The following is a 13456-nucleotide window of genomic DNA, read 5'->3' as shown; positions in this document are numbered from 1 at the left end:
CAAGTAAAAAATGTTTTAAAATTATTTGAAGTTCGAATCGAGCTCAAATATATGTAATTTAGCCTACAATTTTTTCAGATTCGACTCAATCTGATTCGTTATGACATGAATTAAAAATATAGTTTCATTCCCTCTACTTAAAAATCGATTTTTCCCTAGATATTTTATTAACAAATTCTTCGCTCACTAAATCAAATTATCACATATTTATATTCCTTCCCAAAAATACAATTTTCCTCCTTTTCTTCCAATACATGTTAATAACTTTTTGTCAAAAAAATAAAATAAAATTTAATGTACAAAATTTTAAAGCAAGAAGCATGTATGAAGTCAAGATACACATATATAATTATAATTATTAGATAAATATACAAATGGTTTTTTAAATATAAAAGGAATATATACAATTGATTTTACATGCAAATTGGTGACAGAACCACGAATCCGTCGTAGAATACTTGAAACTCACCATCTTAATACGTTCATAATCGTTAAATATAATGTATATTTTAAAAGAAAATATACAATAACCCATTAAATATACTGCATTTTTGTTGCCACGTGAGCGTTTGAGATAATAATTATACAGATATCTTATTTATATTTTAATTGGTTGGTAGTGTTGTAGAGTTGGTATGGGCAAACTCACATAATTTTGCTTCACCATATTTCAAAAGAGACCAGCTTGAGACCATGCTTCGCCGGACGTGAATGATCAGTAGTCGATCGACCATAACCCTCATAGGCTCATAATCGTTGAACATGGGATGTGTTGCCCCACCTCGTACTATCATCGCCAAACTGCATCAAGTATAAATCACTCGGTGTAACATGAAATAAAAAATAAAAATAAAAATCCATTTATATAAAAGATCGAGCTCAATTAGGTATTTTTAACATTGTAGTTGCATACACTGTTGATAGGTTACACCTAAAAATTCAACTGGACCTGAGCCCAATTATGAAGTTCCACTCCAAATATTTTTGAGGCTCAAGCTTAATTATTTAAATATTATATGTATTTAATTCAAGCAGACCCTGAATTCTACAAAAGCCCATAAGATGCTCAAGCCCGTGAAACTCTTCGAATATCTATAAATAGCTCAAGTCACCTCATTATTAAGGTACACACTTTCTTTAGCACTATAACGCTCTATTCTTGACTATTATTCCTTGAGTAATCACTGACTTGAGCTTCAGAGTGCCATCGCCGGGAACCCTCCCGGCTCCTCTGACTTTCTTTAGCAATCATTGGTTGCCTTCGCCCCATCGGCAACCCACTAAAAATCTCCACCGTGAACATATAAGGATTTGTTGATACTCCGAATTTTGCGGAATCAACGTGTCATTTACAAGCTATTTTTGGCTACATCAACGGTGATACTACTTCCTATCATTGAATGGTTCTTTTTAGGAAATTGACCCAATTAAGTCAATATCTAAGATTGGGTGAACTTGAAATCACAACATAGTGTTAAAAAAGGGGGCATAAGGGTGCTCCAACAGTAGCCCCTTTGTTGAGATGCAATAATTGTTCCTACTGAATAGAGCGATCAAAACACGACAGATCAATGATTGTCATATGGTTAAATATATTTGAAAACACATTATCACAGTTATATATAACTTTTGATAAAACGATCAATGTTTGATCATTGGGAAGCATTTGTCAGAGAAAAATCGAGGTACACAAAAAAATTACGATGCTTGTTTTTTTTTTTTTTTTTTTTTTGTGGTGGATGCAATTGATTGTGTGTCCCATGTTACAGATTAAATACTGGCACGTACATAATGAAAACTACACAAAGCCTTTTGCAACCATGTGAAGAGTATATTTGTTTATTCAGAAAATCAACAGCATTACAGCCAATGTCTGCCTCAATTTATAGCATGTTGAGAACTGTCAAAAAAAAAATTTATAGCATGTTGAATCCCATTAATAATAGAGAGTGAGTCCATTTTCTCATGCCCTTTTGTCGGCAAATTTTACACTTGTGACCAAAATAAGTGTATTTTCACACTTTCCATCAATCCGATCTGGTTGGAGATAATATTTTTTATTATTTTATTTGGGTCTTGATTTTTTTTGTCTTTTTTTAATTTAATATGTATAATCCGATATTTCCTTGTAGGAGTTTAATTTAATATATTATTTTCTGATTAATTTAATAATTTAAACTGGTCCCAGAATTTTATTTTAAACAATAATAAATAACCAACCAAAACCCAAAATCCATGAATGCTGAAATATCTCATCCGATTAAGATTTTTTTTATTTTATTACATGTAATCTTGGTGCCGGTTATGTGTACTATAAATTAGTTTTTTTTAGGTATTATATTTTCTGTATTAAGTATTTTTAAAATAATCTAGAGAATATACTAGTATTTTCAGTAATTATTTAATTTGAATAATTTTTACGTTATGTTTAACAAATTTATAGTATTTTGTAATAACTTTTTAATGATAACAATATAATTAATTAATTTTGTGACCATAAGTCCACATATAACTGATAACATGATATTAAGGTACTGGTTACTCTACATCCCCTCTATATATTTGGGGACGGATGTACATTAGATTTAGGGCTACGGTGGATTTAGGGTTGGAATATCGGATCAAAATATCGAATTTTCGACATATCATATCGAAATTTTTTCAATATACAAATATTTTTTCGGTATCTACACGGTATCAATATGAAATTTTTTCATACCAAAATTTCGAAATTTTTCTATCAATATCGATATGAATTTTTTTTTCATATCAATATTTTTAGTACGGTATACCAAAAAATCACCTCTATTTTTATTTATTTATTTATTTATATAGAGATCCAAAATAATTAATAGTATTGTAAAATTCTTACTGTTTTTCTGGTAGTAATCTGTAAATTAAATTCAATTTCACGACTTGGGTACGTACACACACGAAATCTCTTTTGTTTCAAATTAATTTTTAAATACGATAATCGTTGTATTATGTGATGTATAAAAAGTGAGGATTTTCATGATTCAGAGATTAAAAATTGCAACACTTCAAATTCAATAATGAAATTTTAATTTATTAATTTTGATAAATTATTCGCTATTGGATCAAGATAAATTATAAGAGTGGGGAAAAACAAATATTTCAAGTCGTATTTATTTTCGTATTACTCTAAATCCATAAAATTCTCAAATGATTTTTAAATATATTATATATATGATTTATTATATTTTTTGTAATAAAATATAATTTATTACATTACGTTTCAGCTCTCTCTAAGTTTAATTCTTGCATCCGTAATCCAGCTCTGCACCTATTATAACAAAGTAATTAATCCTGGCATGTGACACATGCATGTAAAAATTTAATTTATTTATGTACATTTTTGGGCGAACTATGGCAGAGTAATATTTTTTTGTTGAATTAATTAAAGATAAATATTTGAATTTTTAGTTTCTATGTTTTAATTTTTTTTTAAAAAAATAATAGTGTTTTGGAAAGAAGTATTTTGGGAAATAATTAATATATATGTTTTCCAACAAAAAGTAATTAGCACGAGGAACTCAAGCTTTATAGCTTATTAGTACCATTGTACGTACGTAGTTTTCACGTACTCACATAATTTATTATCTTAATCCCCCAAGTTGCAAGAAGATGTAAAGAAGTACGGACATTACTAATAAACTTACAATATCAAATTGTGTAATAAATTAACGGGGTAAAACTATAGTTCTATAAATAAACTTTCGTGTGTTACTATGAGATATTGTAGAAAAGATAAACAAAATCATATGCACATGAATGCATATAATTTTTTTAAAAATATTTTTACATATCATGTAATTTTTGTATGAAAAAAAATTAAATTATAAATTGTATTAAAATTAAGAATTTTAAAGATGATTGTTACAATATTTTTAATAATTAATTAACATATTTATTTAAGTATGATATTTATTTGTATTCATATTACTTTGAATTTGTGTTTGAGTTTTTACTTTATTCTTCTCACAAAAATAATAATGAACAGTATGGAGAATGTGTATTTTGGGAAATAAAATTTGATATATTATAAAGAGAAAAATATATACTTATATGGTTCACTTAATTTATGTATATTACAGTAGAGATAATATGATATAGATTAGCATTCAGTTTTACTCAAATAATAAGTTTTTTTTTTAGAACTTTTTTTATTCGATTTAATCAATTATCACTCAGACCAAGGTGAATTATAGTGTTAGTCTTTTGTTTGGTTGAATTTTTATTAAACCTACTTAATGTTGTCTAGATAGGACTAAGGTGAATAAAGAAGGGTTAAGTAAACCACTTGCACCCCCTATTATTATTTATCATTCTTTCTATCCTACTCCACTTTCCATTACTACCCTTACCATTCTTGACCTTACACCACCTCCGATCTCTATATATACTGCAGACAAAGATTTGCGTTGGCTTTCCAAAGTGATCTCTTCCGATCCGATGTAAAACTTTTTCTCACGATAAGATCCAAGCATCGGGTTTTAGAGGGATGAAATCTCTGCAGTTTTTTTTTTTATTAGAAAAGTGGAGGAAGTTCATTGCGCAGGCTTTTCTTTCTTCACAACATTAATTTGAACATTTAACATGGAAGGTTGGAATTTCGTGTTGGCTATCCACATATGCAGACAAAATGCGTAATGCCCTTGAAATTTTTGAACGTTGTTTGTGAAGATGATGCGTTTCGGAGAAATTATAATTTTGGGGAGAGTTGTTAAACATCCATTATTCGTTTCTATCCAAAATTTTTTTGCTTTCTGTAAAATGCTCTTCACGGTCATGAGCGAGAATGGTGGCTAGGTGTTTCTGTAATATCGCGGAGGAAATGTTTGAGAAAAAACAAAAAAGTAGGTTTTAATTTAATTATTCAGTAAAGAGTATTTTTGGAAAAAAATTTTAAACCATTACTTAATTTTATTCTTAAAAATCAAACCAAACACGATATTATTTTCAACACAAATTACCAATCTTTATTTATCATATATTTTATCATTCATTTATTAATCATTCAATAATCTCACCAACTGAACTAAACATAGCCATACTTTTCACAAGCGATGTGCAATTAGTCTCCATTCTCCTTCATCCATTTAAACGCATGGTGCCCAATAAAATACAAAAAACACAGAAGCCCAAATGCCAATGCGAGGTTCACATGTGCTCTCCACAATTAATATTTTTGAACCCGAAATTGGATACCATTTTGGTCCTATGTTTTCTTCTTGTTTGTACTTGAAGGAACAACAGATTGCACCAGCATAAATGAGGTTTTCTTCGATTCTGAAAGGTCACAAAACATAGTATCATGGCTATGGTTTCTTGGATTCTGAAAGATTACAAAATAGAGTATCATGGCTACGGTTGTAAAGGATCGAACTCGCTGTCAGCAGGGCGTTTCGCGGGTCATATTCATGTACGGACTCGTAGAGCTTTAGTTGAACTCGGGCAACTTCAATAATTTCAAACCTGGTTCAAGCCGAAACTTGACGAAATAGGGTTTCGTGTGAAGCATGGACATGTCAAATGGAGCACGATTTCGCTCGCAAAGTGATGGCGTTTTGAGTTTTGAGCTTATTTGATCAAATTCAAGTTCAGACTCAGTATGAAATATAGGTACTATGCACGACTCTGTTCCACAAGAACCACAAAAAGCTACTGTAGCTAAAACGGCAAATACAGGAGGTGATCCGGAGAAATGGGCTCAGAAAGAGCAATAAATAGTACTAATGTTACAAGAAGCTCGACCAAATACAACATACAGAACGATTCATCCCTGGTCAAAACCTAAATATGCTAATCTACGCGTAACTGGAAGTCCCCTGTCCCATTCTGAAGTGAAAATGTCGCCTGGTAAAATGGAGAAGGCGCTAATATTCCCATTGATTTTGTACAAGAAATCAAAGCATCACAGGCTAAGAATGAATCGTGCCATTCTGCATATAATGACTCCATTGGATCTTATTGTGTTGTGTGTAGATGTGGAATTGCACATGGCTTGTGAAAACCATCAGCATGGATGATGTCATATGTTCTTAGATATGTAGAGAAGGCTTCACACCTGGATAAGAAAATTAATTCAGCAAACCAAACATCTGTTTTCCGGTGAGTTCTATGCTAGCCAAGGGCACTGTCCTTGGGGTAGCACCACTTATTTAAACCAATCACGGGTTGTCATGCCAACCCAAAGGCAGTACCCTTGGGGTAGCCTAGAACAGAGCCCACTGATTTAAACCAATCACGGGTTGCCATGTCATCCCAAGGGCAGTGCCCTTCGGATAGCATAGAACTTCCCCTGTTTTTCGATGTCAAACTAATCAGATTTTTATAGAAAACGTATGCAATTTTAGTATTTTAAAAAATTTGACTTTCAGGAATTTAAATAGAAGAAATATGTGTCTATATCTCATGCTTAGAAGAAATAAACAATGAGAAGCAAAAATTAAACAGAAAGAGTCATTAAAATGTATGATTCTTCTTTCTTCCAAAAAAAAAAATGTATGATTCTTCTTCATTCAAACTGTATTTTCTGAACTACATGGCAAATCTTATAATTCTGATAAAGCTCTATAGGATAAATCAGCAGACGCGAAGGGAAAAGAAGAAAGAAATAGAAGCATACCGTTCATAAACAATGCCAAGGTGACTATTCTCGGCATTAGTAGTTCAGCTATTTCCTCGATCTTTCTTTGTTCTTCTTCGAGTTCTTCCTTCGGGCGTTGCCAGGCTTTGTAGTTATTATTCCAGTTGATTGGAGGGCCTGAAAGCACCCAGTAGCCACCATGTCTAAGCACAAGATCAACTTCTTTCATATATAGGCCATCTACAGAGAAAGTGAACCAAGTAACAAAGGCACAAAATTCAGGTTAAAGATGATAGAAAATGTTATCTAGGTAAAAACGTTGGCAAATTTTATCACATTCTTAGTAATCTCAAGTGGCATTTGTGAATGCATTTTATAAACAGGTTCCATTTTCCATCTTGTGCAATGAAATGTATAGTAAAACATGTGGTTCTCACCATTTACGCCCATGGTTTAAGACAACGAGAGCAATGAGCCATGTCAAAACGCCTACATATTTCATTAAAGTAATCTTGGAATTTTATATAATAAAAGATTAACCATCAATTAAGCGACCTTATTTATGTTGAGAGAGACTGGCGATTCGGGCATTATGAAATGGAAGGTCTGCAGGATCCTCTTTGCCGGTTTTTACAACTCTTGCTCGGACCACTGTCCATAGTGAGAGGAGTGAAGCCTGAGAAATATGGTTCGCAAAAACGGTCGCGGAACGGGTGGAACGGCAACTGCCGCGACAAAGTTTCGGATGAAAACGGTTGATTAATATAACGCTGTTTTATGTAATTTTTTCAATTTTTTTGAATTAAAAATATTCCAAATTATATAATTATTTATATTTTTATTATTAAAATACTCCGCGACGATAACCGCGATCGTTCCGTGAAATATCAATGGAACTGGAACGGCAGCCTCCGCGATCGCAATTGCTAACCATGCTGAGAATGATTATGATGAAGATTTGATTCTCGAGCCTCTCGAATAAAGTGTTAGCTTGTGATGATGTATTTGAAGTTTAGCAGCATCTGTTGCAACCATTCAGTGTTGCACCAAAAAATAGTTGTGTTCAATGCATGCTTCTTCTACTTCGAGCAATCAAATTAAACATTACTTTCTCTTTAAAACCCCCAACCCAAACCTTCCACCCCTCCCCCCGAAAAAAAAAAATTTACTTAAAGGTTCAAAAAAATAAGAATAAAAGTAAAGATATAAATGTCGATGACGACGTGTAGTTCATTTAACATCAATGTCTCAAGTGTTAGACCACATGTATCTCCAATGATTATAATGATCATCAAAGCGTGGTATTGCAGGTTGGACAATGTTTCCTTTGCTTGACATTGTCTCTCGCACTGTGTTTGTATAACACTCAAAGCTGCGGCTTTCGTTCGTCCCAGGCCAAGGCTGGCTCTGGTACTACTTTGTTGAGAGTATCTATATAATGGGTGTTTTAGGCCTTTTGTCCATTGTCTATAAAATTTGCACCAAAATTTCGAGAAAATTTTGAAGATAATGAAGGTTGATCCTTATTTCGTAAATACAATACTCTTCCATTCCATTGGTAGACGACTTATAGTCATCTGATCCCAAGGTCCAAAATTTAGAACGAAGCATCGGGTTTTGAGATTTGAACAAATTCCTCTCCAAAACCTCAACCAAGCATTGTGTGACCAAATTGTTTGCGTATACTCGAGCCTTAAACTCGTTAACACTGTCGATGTGCTCCAGTTGATCTTAACCACAGAATCAAATGCATGGATTTTTTTAATTCAAGATTGTTCATCGATGGATAATTCGGTTAAACATAAATTTATTTTGCCTGTGGATTTCTTTTTTATATATATAAAAAAAGAAAATAAATAAAATTTGTGTAATTTTCATAAAAACGGTTTCTTGGATTCTGAAAGGTTACAAAATAAGGTATCATGGCTGTGGTTGGAAAGGATCGAACTTGCTGTCAGCCGGGCTTTGTGGCGGGTCAGATTCATGTACGGACTTGTAGAGCTTTAGTTGAACTCGAACGACGTTGATAATTTCAAGCCTGGTTCAAGCTGGAACTTGACGAAATAGGGCTTCGTGTGAAGCATGGACATGTCGAACGGAGCACGATTTCACTCGCAAAATGATTGCTTTTTTGAGTTTTGAGCTTACTTGATCGAATTGAAGTTCAAACTCAGTATGGAATATTGGTATTATGCATGACTCTTCCGCAAGAACCACAAAAAACTACTGCGGCTAGAACGATGAATCCAGGAGGTGGTGGGGAGAAATGGGCTCAGAAAGAGCAATAAATAGTACTAATGTAACAAGAAGCTCGACCAAAATACAACATACAGAACGATTCATCCATGGTTAAACATGCTAATCTACGCCCAACTAGACGTCCCCTGTCCCATTCTGAAGCGAAAATGTCGCCCGGTAAAATGGACAAGGCGCGAATATTCCCGTTGATTTTGTACAAGAAATCAAAGCATCACAGGCTAGGAATGAATCGTGTCATTCTGCAAACAATGACTCTATTGGCTCTTATTGTGTAGATGTGGAATTTCCCCAGTATTGTTTAACAGCAATGAGTATTTTTTCCGGAACAAGGGGACCATCCTCGTGATCCATCATCTTGAAATCCCATCTCATATTTCCAATCATCTTCTTCACCTTGACAAGTACATCAACTTCGTCTCGTAGTATAACTGCACCTTCGGGACGTAAAATTCGGTCCATCTCTAGCAATATATCTTCAAACTCACACCTGTTTAATGGGAAATTTAAAAATAATCTGGGCTTTTTTTTATGGTTTTAGGAAACTTATAGCAACACATGATAGCCGGATACTCACTTGTTTTTGTACAAGCTAAAAACACCATTAGCATGGATCAGGTCATATGTTCTTGGATACGTAGAGAAGGCTTCACACCTGGAGAAGAAAATTAAATTTAGCAAACCAAATATCTGTTTCAAGGTCAAACTACCCGGATTTTTATAGAAAAATTATGCAATTTTAGTATTTTCAAAAATGTGACTTTCAGGCCTTCAAATATAAGAAATATGTGTCCATATCTTCTTTCTTGAAAAAAAAAATTTATTCTTCTTCATTTAAACTGTATTTTATGAACTACATGGCACATCTTATAATTCTGATAAAGTTCTGTAAGATGTAAATCAGCAGACGCGAAGGGAACAGAAGAAAGAAATAGAAGCATACCAGTCATGGTAGATGCCAATCAATCCCCGTTCATAAACAATGCCAAGGTGACTATGCTCAGCAATTGTAGGTACAACATTCATTACCCACAACTTAGGAGACTGAAGTGCAGCGGCAAAACCTCCAAATCCAGCATTCATATCCATTATGTTACGGTATCTCCCAGTGTCGATAATTTTGATAATCTTTCTATAGGCGTTGACATGCTTCTTCCATTTCTTGCTGTCCTCCAGGTATGCCTCGACGGAGACTCCAGAAACTGATCCACTAGCAATTCTGGGTGGAACGGCGTGAAGCCTCTCTGGAAATGGTTTGAGATCGCCAGTACGAACTTCATCAGTTTTAGCACTGTTATATGGAGTAACACATGGCTCCATTTTCTTATACCAGACATCATCCGACTCTTTACAGAAAGTTACTCCCGCATTTTCTTGTGCAGCACGACAAGAATCAGCATCCATTCTCTTCTGCCATATTGCCATTTCACCATCCTCAGACTTCTTTTCCCAGCAGAGAAGTTTGGCTATTTCCTCGATCTTTCTTTGTTCTTCTTGGAGTTCTTCCTTCGGACGTTGCCAGGCTTTATAGTTAGTATTCCAGTTGATTGGGGGGCCTGAAAGCACCCAATAGCCACCATGTCTAAGCACACGATCAACTTCTTTCATATATAGTCCATCTACATAGAAAGTGAACCAAGTTACAAAGGCGCAAACTCAGATGACAGAAAATGTTATCTTAATAAAAATGTTGGCAAATTTTATCACATTATAAGTAGTTTCATGGGGCATTTGTGAATGCATTTTATACACAGGTTCCATTTTCCATCTGGTACAATGAAATGTGGTAAAACATGTGGTTCTCACCATTTACGCCCCATGGTATAAGACAACGAGAGCAATGAGCCATGTCAAATGCTCTAGCAGGATATGGCATTTTTATCGTTCCAAGAACGCCAATGACTGCAGGTACACCCCTTTCAAGAGCAAATTGAACCTGGGCTTGGTGGGAATCTCTAGGTGCAAACGACATCGTTATGACATTTCTGTTCCATAGATAAGCGCCCCAACTTGCTACCTAGCAATAAAATTGTTCATAACTTAATGCACCTGGGAAACAATTTTAATGTGCAAAAGACAAATAGATTTTTATATAAAACTAATATTAGCCAGCCTCCTGTGTGACCCAGTTTTGTCCACCGTTTCAAGGATTGTATTAGATTCTGGAATCTCGAGGTCACAGTTTAATGCTCGTGATGCCCAAACGCCTCCATATTTCATTGAAGTAATCTTGAGAGCTTATAAGTTGGCATCCATTGCCAAATGTCTAACCGACATAGACATATATTCTTCAATATTAATTTCAAAAACGACCATACAGACTTACAACTCAATGGTCGTATTGATGTATTAAATTATTTTTAGACCTTAATTTGAGACAAGTCGTTTCTAACCTAGATAAGAAATGCATACGTAATTTCCAAACAGATAAAGCACTATACCCCACATCCAGTGTCCAATGCAGTCCTAACAGTTCCATTTTGGATGGGTATAACTGATGCAAGCTGATCGATGTACTTATCAGCCCCCTGTGGAAATTGTGTTCCTCCGCCAGGAAACCTAAACACATTGCCCTCATACTGGATCCAGTTTTGAATAGCCTTCTCCACTGTCAAGCTCTTATAAGGAGCATTGGCATAGGGAACATAATCCCGACTCTTTGGCCATGGAAACGGACTTACGTATCCGTTAGGCGCTGGAATAAGGCAACGCAGCTTCACTGAAGGACAGTGTCTCTCACGATACAGCATATTCTCCCTCGAAAAAGTCATCGCTCGTCTTTGATCTTGGCATGGTGTGTAATCCGTGTAGCGTCGATGGCATGGCTTATACACATTCGATTTTAGATCAGAATCATCGATTATCCCAGCTTGACCAGAATGGTGGGTTTCAATATTAAGTTTCGGCATAATATTACAGTCGGCTCCACTTTTGGTCATCTCAATCGCGATCTTATCTCCCTTCCCAAACCCGCTCCTCTGCCATGTTCCAAGTAAGAAGAAGAAACCGCAAAGACCAGCAACTATAAAAATAGACATGGAACTCCTTGTCCTACTGTCCCCTGAATTAAACTTGTTCGCCATTACAGGACCTGAAACAACACTCGAATTCAATAAACACACAAGAAGGGTAACCAGTGTTGAAAATCATTCCATCCTGATTTTCATTATAAAAAAGGAAGGCCTCCATTAACATGATAAGAAAAATACAGAATTCTCTTTGCATAATATCCCATGAATGGCAATGCCAAAGCAAATGCTGATAAATACAAAAAATGAGGACAAAAATTAATCCTCCTATATCATATATATATCCATAAAAAATACCCCAACAGCTACACTGTAAACAGGTGTTGCAGTTGCCTAAGACATAAAAACAAGCATTTCTTGCTGAAACTTCAAGAAAATCACAATAACATCAAACTCATGACCAGTAAACCCAAACTATATATCCACAATTCATCACTGAAACACTACAAGATTGTCCACAAAAAGTTCAAAAACTTCGATGACACCCCATTTATTGCACTCAAGAACACTGGAAAACAAAAAAAACTTCGAAAGACAACATATTGAATTAGTGCTCATAAAAGAAAAATACTTGGCACCAGAATTAATCATCAAAACTACACAACATAAACAAAAAAAAATTGAATATCATACCTGTCGCACAACTGATGAGAACGCAGCCTGAACGAGCTACAAAGCTCGTGTCTTTTTTCCTTCTTCCACTTTAACTGCACCGGAATTCGGGAAAAGGAGCGATAGGAAGAAATATTTATTTGAGATATAAAAATCCCAATTCCAGTTACCAATATAGAACCCTAAGATTGATGTGTATTGTTATCTTTCTATGTATAGTTCGAGTACACGAGCCTTTCTACAAGGATAAGTTAAATCCTGCATATTGTCTTTGACATAGATTTAAAGGTGTACATTTATCAATGAATATGAGGTTAATTATTTTTTAGTGAACTTTATATGTATTGATAAATGAAGACCTTAGATTTATCATGAGATAATGCCTGTAAAAATAAGTTGAAATGAACCATGGGTTCGATCTTGATTATTTGTTTTCTTAATTAATTAATTAATGCACAAATTTGTAGATAAATGAATAAAAGGAAAATTCGCAAGTGCTCCATTTTCTCTGACAATATAATTGACATGAGACAATATCTCTTGGAAAACGATATGCTTATTTATACAAGTGAGATTGATCGATGCAGTTCATATTTGAAATAAAAAGTAATATTTTTTTTAAAAAATAATATATCTTTCATTCGGGTCGAACTGAATAAAAAAAAAAATCGCAAGTGCTTCATTTTCTCTTTGACAATCGACATCGGGACCAGATCTCTTGGAAAACGATATCGCTTATTTATATAAAGAAAGAGTTGACCCCGAAGGGAACCCCATTCCACATGAGTCAGAGGCCCATTGGCTCATGCGGAGGGTAAATTGAGAGATGTGCACGAGCGGCAGGGACCTGAAGGAGGGAGCACATGACCCAATTCCCAGAGCATACCCCCCACAATATTTCAGCATGGAATATGCTCCACACGAGGATCGAACCCGCAACACTGGGGAA

At 34.5% G+C, this 13456-nt stretch overlaps 1 protein-coding gene across 1 annotated transcript; it reads right to left on the bottom strand.

Annotated features, from left to right (window-relative positions):
- Positions 1–8875: 8875 nt before the first annotated feature.
- Positions 8876–12752, bottom strand: LOC140879578 (probable methyltransferase PMT2). The gene is made up of 6 exons (XM_073283340.1): positions 12529–12752; positions 11308–11957; positions 10673–10883; positions 9810–10485; positions 9444–9521; positions 8876–9356 (listed from the first exon to the last, which is right to left on the bottom strand). Exons 2-6 carry the CDS (start codon positions 11947–11949, stop codon positions 9134–9136), a joined length of 1830 nt encoding a protein of 609 aa, XP_073139441.1. The 5' UTR covers positions 11950–11957; positions 12529–12752; the 3' UTR covers positions 8876–9133.
- Positions 12753–13456: the final 704 nt, after the last annotated feature.

This window comes from Henckelia pumila, chromosome 2, assembly GCF_033568475.1.
Source record: "Henckelia pumila isolate YLH828 chromosome 2, ASM3356847v2, whole genome shotgun sequence".
NCBI lineage: Eukaryota > Viridiplantae > Streptophyta > Magnoliopsida > Lamiales > Gesneriaceae > Henckelia > Henckelia pumila.
The sequence above is the reverse complement of the archived record's forward strand: the minus strand, read 5'-3'. Positions and strand labels throughout refer to the sequence as shown.

Excerpts from the sequence above, each read along its gene's own strand:
- LOC140879578 (XM_073283340.1), bottom strand. The coding sequence starts at position 11,949 with ATGGCGAACAAGTTTAATTCAGGGGACAGTAGGACAAGGAGTTCCATG. Across the intron at positions 10,486-10,672 it reads TATACCATGGGGCGTAAATG|ATGGACTATATATGAAAGAA; the intron begins GTGAGAACCACA and ends CTTTCTATGTAG. Across the intron at positions 9,357-9,443 it reads TTTAGCTTGTACAAAAACAA|GTGTGAGTTTGAAGATATAT; the intron begins GTGAGTATCCGG and ends CCCATTAAACAG.